This window comes from Pipra filicauda, unplaced genomic scaffold (assembly GCF_003945595.2).
Source record: "Pipra filicauda isolate LSUMZ 115617 unplaced genomic scaffold, ASM394559v2 scaffold631_size203912_pilon, whole genome shotgun sequence".
Taxonomy (NCBI): Eukaryota; Metazoa; Chordata; class Aves; order Passeriformes; family Pipridae; genus Pipra; species Pipra filicauda.
In genome coordinates, this window is record NW_024104789.1 from 19,982 (window position 1) to 30,839 (window position 10,858).

The 10,858-nt window shown below is 36.7% G+C and overlaps 1 protein-coding gene across 1 annotated transcript in view; it reads left to right on the forward strand.

Moving 5' to 3' along the window:
* Positions 1-10,585, forward strand: part of CLPTM1L (CLPTM1 like) — a 29,479-nt gene extending 18,894 nt beyond the window's left edge. The window contains exons 11-17 of the mRNA XM_039388330.1: positions 161-211; positions 820-902; positions 3,127-3,161; positions 3,461-3,516; positions 3,614-3,658; positions 6,747-6,862; positions 8,240-10,585. Of these exons, the coding sequence (XP_039244264.1) occupies positions 161-211; positions 820-902; positions 3,127-3,161; positions 3,461-3,516; positions 3,614-3,658; positions 6,747-6,862; positions 8,240-8,324 (471 nt within the window). The 3' untranslated portion in view covers positions 8,325-10,585. The remainder of the gene's footprint in view (positions 1-160; positions 212-819; positions 903-3,126; positions 3,162-3,460; positions 3,517-3,613; positions 3,659-6,746; positions 6,863-8,239) is intronic.
* The last annotated feature ends 273 nt before the right edge of the window (positions 10,586-10,858 follow it).

Sequence of the window (10,858 nt, forward strand, 5' to 3'; positions counted from 1 at the left end):
TATAACTCTCTTGCATAGAAGCTTATAAGAACTTTGAACTGTTACCTACTTAATGTCTAAGCAGATTAGTTTGCAGTTTAAATCTTGAGTTTAGGGAGTTGGACAGCCAGTGCTTTCCCCCCATGTTCTGACTTGATTATGCTTTTTATATGTATTGCAGTTTGGTACATACAATGACTCTGAAAAGAAAACTGAGGAGTATGACGCCCAGGTAAGAGGGAATCATTTGACTTCTATGAAGTCTATATATGTGACTTATTTTGCTCTTTTTTTGCTGCAAGTGCATTTTTCATGTTCTCATAGTTGTCACTGTGTGGATGATCAGATAGTGAAGACTTATTCCGATAATTTATGAAAAGAAACAGCAAAAGAGTTCTTTTGTTAGCTGAATCTGGTTGAAACATTGTTCTGAGAAGTAGAATTGCAATTGACTACCAGAAGAGAGATCTGAAAGGGTTCATTCAAAAATTCGAAAGTTGATATTTGTACTTGTTATTTATACTGAAGGATAGTTCACGTGCTTCCTGATTTCTGACAGGAATTAAGCATAGGTGGCAACATTGTTGCTAAGTAGGGAGCTACTCTTAGACCCTGATCTTCGTGCTGCCTGTTGGTGCCTGTGCTCTAAGGGTTGTCTGAATTGGGCATTGGAATTTTCACTACCACCACTAGAACTGGAAGCATAGTGGAAATAATAGCAGACATTTGGGAATAGGAAAAAGATTTTGAGGAAAAAATTATGTTGCTGTCTTCTGGTTAATGCCATTAAAAATCTGTATATCAAATGTGAACTAACAAACTATTTTCCTTGTCTATTAGGCTATGAAATACTTGTCATATTTGCTCTATCCACTGTGTATTGGAGGTGCAGGTTATTCCTTGCTGAATGTCAAATACAAAAGGTACTATAACTCTATAAATGATCTTATATGGAATTGAAACATTTCACATATTTTCTATATTAATGAATTGGAGATGATGGGTTATTTAATTCATAAGTCAGGAACTGAAAGCTTCCTTGTTCTGTAATATCTAAAGCTGAAGAGTCTGGCTGGTTTTTTAACACCCTGTAAGGCTACAGACTGTTGTATTTCACAAGTAATCTGATATTACTGTAGGACAGAATTCAATACTTGCATCCATGAGTTAGCTGTCAGTCAGAAGAGGAGGAAGAAAGCTGCCATTGATGTTCAGAGGACCAATATGGTGACAGGAGAGATGACATGAACTCAGTGGTTGAACTTGTCCATTAACAGAGAGAAGCAAAAACTGTCCCAAAATTATTTGCTCTGACCAAGAGGCTTGTCTGTTCCTAAACAAGATAGCTAGGATGGCAAGCAAGCAAAAGCATTTTTGAGAAATGCCTCTTTATTCCTTTAAATCTATGGATTTCCTGCAACATATTAATGCTTCAGCAAGAGCTGGAGACTCAATATTTCATGAACAGGTGAAATCCTTGTCCATTTTCACTCAAAATAGAGTGTGTCCAAAGGAGGGCAATGAAGATGATGAAGGGCCTTGAGGGGAAGCCGTAGAAGGAGCAGCTGAGGTCACTTGGTCTGTTCAGCCTGGAAAAGAGGAGACTGAGGGGAGACCTCATTGCAGTCTTCAGCGTCTTCATGAGGGGAAGAGGAGAGGCAGGCACTCTGAGGTGACCAGTGACAGGACCCAAGAGAATAGGAAAAGGTTCTTCTTCACCCAGAGGGTGGTTGGGTGCTGGAACAGGCTCTTCAGGGAAGTGGTCACAGCACCAAGCCTGACAGACTTCAAGAAGCATTAGGATGATACTCTCAGGCACATGGTGTGATTCTTGGGAATGGTCCTGTGCAGGGCCAGGAGTTGGCCTTGATGATCCTTGGGTCCCTTCCAACTCGGCATATTCTGTGATTCTGTGAAAATAGCTGGTTTGTATTGGAGGGATGCAAGCCAGTGTGCAGCCGTGAGACTTTGTTGCAGAAAAAATCTGCAAACACAAGCATGGTGGTAGCCATGTAGACATATTTTTTTATGGTCTTTAGGCCCAGAAGGGATGGGAGCGAGCAAGCAGTAGCTAAAATAACATCAGGAAGAATTATTGTTGCTGCGTTCATGAGCCGTAGCACTTGTACTAGAAACTGGGACAGTTTCTGGGCTGTTAGAAAAGCAGTTTTTTCAAAGGACTTTTGTCTTAGTAATGAACTAGCAAATATGCAGCATTTAAAAATCCTACTTTTCTTGCAAAATTCATGAATTCATTCAGTACTGGAAAATACTGTGTGCCAGGTGTTTTATGAGCTGCAGCTTAAGGAAATGAAAACAATTCATATCGTAGAGTTCTTACCATTGTTAAATCTGTAAGGAAATGTGACAGAACAAGTAATGTTGACAGTGGATTATCCTTTAATCTTGGAGGCATTTTTCGATGCATTTTTTAAATGCGTGTGGATTATTGAAGTGCTGCTACAACTGTATTGCTGCTATTAACGTCTCACTAACACAGCAGTGCAAGTTTAATTTTAATTGATGCAACCTGAGCATCACATTTATTAGCTGTTTCTACAAACACTAGCAAAGGTATGGAACTCAAACACTGTCTGTATCACTACTGTTACTTTGCTAAGACTGTGCTCTGTTGAACATCTGGGAGGGTTATTAGATGTAAGGAAGGAAAAATGTAGATTCCTTGTGCTTACTTTTTTTTTTCTGAAGTACCTACTATCATGGTTTGCACTGAATGATATTTGTTGTTTGAATTTGATAAGTCCTTACAGTGCCATATTAAGTGTTTCTTTGGTATTTAGAATAGAGTGTCTTTAGAATACATTTGCAAGCTTTAATATAATCAGGGTTCAGTGCACAGTATTATCTGATGTCAGTTTGGATACAGAAGTCTTAGAATGGTCTAAAAAATTATAAAAGCAGTTGATAAATCTCTCCAGACATCTATGGACTGATAAGCAACCTTTGCTTAAACTACCTTCTCTGGAGCCCCTCCTAATCAAAAGAAGATGTGAGGTATTTAGTTCTTGTGTAAAGTAATTTGCAACATAGCCATTTCTTGGTGTAGTCAGCATACAGTCACGTAGAGGATGTGTTATAATTTTGGCTGAAGTGAAAAAATAACTGGACTGTCTTCTTTGTTTGTAGCTGGTACTCCTGGTTGATTAACAGTTTTGTCAATGGTGAGTCCCTTCTTCTGTTCTTTTTTCTATTCTTATTTCTTCAAATGGAAGCTAAGACCCAGAAGTGGAAAATTGACTGCTGTCAGTTGGATCAGTGTAATACAGAGCAATAACTTGGCTGTAGGTTCCAAAATAATCACAGTGATTGAGAAAGGGAGAAGAGTAAACGCAAGTGAACAAAAGAATTAGATACATCTTCTCTCTTTAGAAAAAAATTACTTTAAATCGCTAATTGGGAAGGTGTAGTTGTGTGATGTACATCTGTGTGCATTTGTTTGTTTTCCATATTTTATCTTCAGGAGTGTATGCTTTTGGATTCCTGTTTATGCTGCCCCAACTGTTTGTAAACTACAAGGTAAGATTGAAAAGTAATGTAAGTCTGCTTTTCTAGTCTCTTCTTCTAGACTTCCAGACTTCCAAATTTATTACAAATTGATATTTTTTATTTCTAGATGAAATCTGTTGCACACTTGCCATGGAAGGCTTTCACATACAAAGTAAGTAAAGCTCTAGTTTGAAGTTTGGTGCAGTCATTTTGAAAATTATTTTCTGTAAGAAACATCTTAGTAATACGTAGCTTGACAGTACTTTTTTTGTTTAAGAACTAAACTTGTTTGCAACTCTCCTTAAAAAAAAATAAATTTTTGGTTTTCATAATGACTTCCGTATAATGAGAATACTTGCATCCTGGTTTTTATTATAATACTGCTTTTTGTACTGTCACCTGTCTTGTATGGGTGCAGATGTTGGTCCTGTAGATAAATCAATCAGTCTCAATTTAATGCATCATTTTAGGAAGAGAGAGATTATAGTGACAAGGAATAGTTCTCAAGAAACAGATAGGACTGCTAAGAGACCTTATTTTGGCAGGTTCCAGGAGCTACCAGAGACTGAAGTTATACACACTGTGCTGGTGTGGTAATTCTGAGCTCCTGGGCAATGGTGTGTGGTGGGTTGTTCCATGGGGGGGAATAGGGGCTGCACTGTGGTGTCCCCCCTGCCTAGTCTGCCCTGGTAGGAAATGATGCAGTGCTGCAACAAAGCTTAATATCAGACCTTGGAGAAGGAGAAGGTGAGTTTATTTCAAAACGAAATCAAATTACTAACCCTTTGATACGTGTATAACAGGTGTCCTCATGGTTTGTATTGTATTCAGACATCAAGATGATTATATCCAAGTATCCCAGTCAGGGTTCCTTGTGCTGATATAGATAACAAGTGACACCCGTGTTGAGTTCGTATGTCTCCTACGTTCTTCCTCAGTTGGCAACCATATGCTAGTTTTGTTCTTGTACCCCTAAAGAACATCAGTTCTTTAGTTTTGACTAGTTTTGACTCCATCGTTTCCTACCAGTCTCAGACATTAGGATTTTTGTACTGTCCTTTTTTTCCTGATTATTGTGTCCTGAGAAACCCTGGCTGGATGTGCTGGGATCATCAAGACCTAGATGCCATCAACTTGTGCCCTTTTTACTTCTGCTTCCATTCATAAATGCTTTCATTCTTCCTTTGTGTTGATGTATTACAGTTCTACAGAACATCAGTACTTTAAAAGAAACAGTGTTAAAAAACACTGAAGAAATGGTGTCCAATTCTGAACAGATTATTTGGGACAAAAGAACTAAAATCTAAAAATTTAAAAAACCTTTCAAAGCTTTAGTATTTCTGTAAGCCTACAGCAATAGCCCAACTTTCTACTGTCTTAATGTTTTTAAGAAACTAGAGTACATCTAGGAAAACAGATTGAAATATAGCTGGTAGGAGAATAGCAACTAAGCAGTGTTTGATGTGGAAATAGAGTAAAAAATAACAATAAACATAGTGTTTAAGGCATGGACTAGGCAAATCAGCATGTTTCTTAAAAAAAGGAAGTAAAAGGTGTATTAGTGAAATAATTTCACAATTTCACTTCACCATCAAAAAATGGTAACTGAGCAGAGCCATTAGCAGTTAAATAAACAGTGAAGGGAGGTTATTCAAGCAAGAAGCTTTGAAAGTAATACAACCTTGCTGAATAGCCTTTTCTTACAGAGCATTTAAGGTTCCTGTTTAGATGCCATAGACTGCCCAGAACAAAGGCTCGTACGTATGGAGGAAGAAGTATATGGTGTTTTCAATTATGTTTAACTTACTGGGCTTTGGAGAGAGTAACTTACTTTTTCTTAATGGATATTTAAAATTGCTTGCTCTCTCCTGCACTTCAGGTGGAAAGAAGAGTCTGAGGGCTCATCTGTGATCATTGTTTTAGAGAGCTTTGTTGTTTTTTTTCCTTAATTTGAACTGTGACTTTCCAGTTTCTGTAGGTTTTATGTTTATGCCCTTTATATATTTGTGAGAAGTACCTTCAAGTGAGGTATTCTCAAAAGAAAATTATCTAGTCTAAACACTATTAGATGGGCTGCCTTGATGCATTCACTTGCAGTGGCTATGTGCCTGAAGGATAGAGCACTTAGCTTTTTCTTCCTTTTATCATTGTAGGATCACTCACTTAGGTATTGACTTGGAAAAACTGTCTTTTCCAACTTGCAAGGCCTGGTTTTTTTGTTCTATGACAAACCTCTGCACAGACTTGAGAAGTGCCATCCATATTCTTCAATCACTTCAGATTAACGGATTTGTTCTGACCTGACAGAAAGAGCTCTCCTGTTGTAACTAATCAGAACCCTCCAACACTCCCATTTGCTGCTGATGTTTTGTTCTATCATATAAACATTAGCTCAGTTTGAAGAGTCCTTCTGTGCTTAGATACATCACTTCCCCCCTTCTTATGGTATGGATTAATGTACAGCTTGCTGATACTTAAAGGAGAAGCCATGTTAATGACTGAATTTGTTAACCCAACAGTGAATATTCTTTGCTGGATTTGTTTCCTGATGTTTTTAGTGAGTTGAAACGGTTTATTGCAACATATGAGTATTAGAGCCGGTGCACTGTTAAGAGTTGATTTCTGTAACCTCCCTGTAGGGTAGAGCCAGATCCAGAGGAGTTGCTCTTCTGTTTATTTACCTTTCATTATTGCTGCAGAAACAGAACCTATAGTATGCCTAGTTGAGTGAAAATGGTGCAGAACATTATCCATCCCTTATTCAAGACATGATTGCTTCCAGAAGATCAGTGGAAATATTTTAAAATCTCTCCAATGATTAATGTTCTTAGGAGCAATAAATTAACATGTTTTTCATTTCTACAGAAAATGAAAGTGAAGTGACATTTAGCAAATCTTAAGATATTTGAGTAATAAATGAACAAATGTGGGGGGGTTTTTTCCAGTTTCTTTTTAAGATTTCACGGAAATTAACCCCATGTTTTTCCCCTCCCATGACAATACTCTCATTTACCTGAAACAGTCCTACTTCTTTTTTACTCATAATTATAACAGTATGGTTTGTAGTAGGCAGTATGGTCTTCATTCAAAGAAAGCCATTTAAAGTTTGCATTAATTTTTCAGCATAACTTTTAAGTGTTGCTATAAATATGGAAGTAGTCTGTGTTCCTACTGAAAAACATAGGAAATCTGTAGCTTTGTGTGACTGATGACTTCCTTTCTTCGCAGCCCACTGAAGTATGCTTTTCTTTTATTTGTAGGCATTCAACACCTTTATTGATGATATATTTGCTTTTATCATCACTATGCCAACATCTCATAGGCTGGCATGCTTTAGAGATGATGTTGTGTTCCTGGTGTATCTTTACCAAAGATGGTATGACTTTCTTTAATATTCATTGGAGTTTTTAGAAATGCTGTAGATGGTTGCAGTCTTATTGCTATAAAAAACTACAGTTTGGAGTAGACTTCAAGCAGAATTTTTATACTATAGTAATATATAGCATGGTAAGGTCTGGATAGTGGTAGTTGTGTATATGCCTAGTGAATGGAATGGTGAGCAGGGGATTCTGTAAAGAAGATCTTGAGATAAGAGGAACAAAAGCATTTTCCCATAAATGACAGTAATTGTGGACATGCTACAGAGTAGTCAAAAAGTTCCTCTTCTCACAGGACTCAGAATTTTTGTCAGTTACCCTTTTTCCCTCCCAACAGATAGTTTCACATTTTCGAGTTGCCAAAAAACCAAACAAATACCCCACAACTAAAGCCTGAGACATAAATACCTGAAGCAGAGAGAAGGAGAGAAATTCTTAAACTTGTATTCACAAACCCACTTAGGAGTTCTGGGCTTCTAACCCTTGCTGAGTGGCCACATGTCTGCATATGCTCAGTATCTGAGGCATGCTTTCCAAGTTGCTCTGCAAGGCAGTAGCAAAAGGTGTCTTCTGGTGAGGGACTTCCCTGCTCTGCTTTTCTCTTTATCTAGTTTGCAAACACAAGTTATCTGGTTCTCTTGTAAGTTGAGTACCTAATGAGTTTCAGATTCTTTAGTAACTAAAATCAGATGGGGAAGAAGGCGATATGCAATACTCATGAAATATTGTTCATAGTGAAGCTACAGAAAGTGTTTTCTTGTTCCCAAGGATAAATACTTACATGTGGAGCAAACAAGAATTTTAAGACAAGTTCACATTATACTGGGATATATGGATGTGTACATCTAACTAATCATTGATGTGGCACTTAGTGCCATGGTCTAGTAACCACGGTGGTAGTGGATCGAGAGTTGGACTTGATGATCTCCAAGGTCCTTTCCAACCCAACTGATTCTATGATTCTATGAATACTAAATGCAGTTTGGGGTTTATATAATCATATGTAAGTGTAGTAAAATAAGTCTCCTTCTGAGGTATTTTCCTGGAAGTTAGGAGCTCAAATAGGGGCTGGACACTGGTTTCAAGTTTGAGAGGTATCCTGGATTGCTTGAGAAATACTCCAGCCAAGCTTTAGGGGAGCTAATACATCTCTTAAGAGGTCCTGTTACGAGACAACTGGTTAAGTCATTTTGTGAAGAAGCTGATATGTCTGTAGCTAATCTTTAAAACTTTTGGGTTTTGCCACAAATGGGCAGAGAATATGAAACTGAGAATATGATGACAAATTCACTTTTAAAATTAACCATCATAGAGCTGTTTAATTCCTTCAGATAGCAGACTATAATGTAACTAATAATTTGGTTTTTTTCTGCCAGGCTTTATCCCGTGGATAAGAGCAGAGTAAATGAGTATGGAGAATCTTATGAAGAAAAGACAAAAAAAAAAGCTCATAGAGAATAACTAAGAACTGAAGAAGATTCTGACCCCTGGACTTTTACTTGCTTTGTGTATTATCTGGTCTTAAGGAAGGAAAAACTTATTTAATAAGAGTATTTTTAAAGCTTATGACAAAACTACATGGACAATACGTCTTCTATATTGCCAAAATCTAGTTTTGATATCCTCCTGTTTCAAGACCCTCTTTTGTCCTCACAAGGTTCAAAGTCTGCCAGATGTCATTATATAAACTTCCTGCATTTCAGCTTCTCTTCAGTAAAAGCTTAAGCATCCTGACCATGGTAATTAAGATCCAAATCTATGTTTTTAAGACAATTCATTAAGTGAAATTGTGGTGCCCACACCACTAGGCTATGAAAAGTGAAAAAACGAGACAATGCATTACAAAAGAACCAAGCATTATTGCCAAACTAGAGGCTGTCAAAAATAAAAGATATAATATTGGATTAATTACAAATAATTCTCATTTGATGATGGAGATAATGAAAATTCTAGGAATTGTGACTTCATAACTTAAAAAATACATTGTTGGAAATATATGATGAGACGGATGAGACAGATGGGGTTGTTAACTTCAAATTCTGCCACATTCTTGGTCCACAACACAGCAGAGGGTTTTAGTTGTCTTAAACTGAATGAAGGTGTGGAAAAAACTGTAACATGATTTCCTTTGGTAGGTATCCAAGTTTACATAAATCCTTCTGCATTGTTGACAAACCTGATTTCTTGCATAGCAGCTATTCACATAATGCAAATCATTGTTATGTGCTAAGAAAGTCTCTTAACACATCTTAAATTCTTCATAATTTGGTACCTCAGTGACCTACTAGGTCAATTCTGTCACGTTTCAAAGGGAATAATTCCTTGGTCTTTTTTCCTCTCCCTACCTGCCCCATCCTGTTTATAAGATGAAACATGCCTCATTCAGGTGGAATAAATTTGCTTAAATACAATACAGGTTCAACAAACTACCCTAATACAGAGGAAAAAAAACCATCCTGGTGAAGAACAGGTATGCTTTTGTATATTCCATGGAAATGTAATTCATTAAGGGAAGTATTTGCTCTATTTCTTTCAAACTGGTAAAATAATCCGGTTGAATTATTACACCAAAATAGAAACTTCACAGCTATCAGCTATATCTAGAAACCATGGTTCTAGATTTTAAAAAGCAAGTTTCTTAGTAACAGTAAGTGAAATACAGAGTGCATTCCTTTCAGCATCAAATAAAATGTAATTAAAACAATTCCAAAAGGCAGAATTCTCCTTTCCAATTCTAGTTTTGCTTTGGTCAGTATGTTTACAAACTAAGCCTAACGATTCTTAAGTTTCTTCAATTGCATGCTGTTTGTGCAAAGCTGTTAAACCTGAATTGATGGAAAATATTCACTGAATAACCTTGAAGAACACAGGTCAACTCCTATGGTCTGTAACTGGTTAATGAAGTGGATTTTATCCAGTTCTGATACTGCAAAAGTCTGAACGTATAAATATTTGGGTCCCAAAAAAATTAAGAAATGTGTCTAATTTCTTTTGTCACGGGCAAAAGAAATGTCAGTATGTCTCTCCTATACTGAAGTCCTCCTTACATGCTCCTGGCAATGGAAAGGAGTCTTGAAGTGAATATTTAGCTCTTGTTCATGTTAAAGTCTCTTTATGCTGTTAATTGTAACTAAGGAGGACTGTTGATTTTAGCATCAAACACACATAAATAAGTCTATGCAAAACTGGGGTTGCATTTGGTATATCTTGTACCTGTTTTGAATTTGTTTGGAATGAGCTATTTTCTTTTAAGCAAACTAATTTGTAGCTCCTATTTCATAATAAGTTAAATGTGTGTGAAAATTTTTCCTGATATAAAGAATGCATATAGCATGTTCCCATTTTTGCCATTTCAAAACAACCAAGTCACTGATTATTCTAGAGTAGCTTCTGAAAATCCAGAACACCATATTTGGATATTTCTGGTGTTTCATCACTTATTTTTTTATATAGCTGTTGAAAAATCACTCTTCCACCTTTACATACTGTGAGTTTATTGGTCCTCTGTCTTGCATTTCTGATGAAAATGACCTCATAATATCCCATAAAATAGTCATAAAGCATATAAAATTAGAATATTTTAAGTCTTTAAATGAGCAAGACTTTCCCGTTCAAGTCATTGTTTATGCATTCCATTTCCAAATAAAAGACTTGTCATACGGGATAAAGAGTTACCTTTTGTTACTAGAAATAAATGTGGTGGAAAAAGTACATAAGTAGAATAACTTTGGAGATATTAAGTGTTTTAACCTTGTTGTGGAAATGGCATCAGCTTAAAAGTGTGATTAATGTGGAAGAAAAACTTACATAAAATTTCATTGGAAGTATTGCAGCTCATGCTGGATGATCAGTATCTAGGACCTATTTAACTCTGAGAGTAACTTAAAAACTTCCTCACTTCTAATAGGATTTACTGTGATAGGCAACTAGGGGACCATCTCACTTCCTCATCTTCATTAAGCTTGTAATGGCTTGGGGGGGTGGGGTTGTTTTAG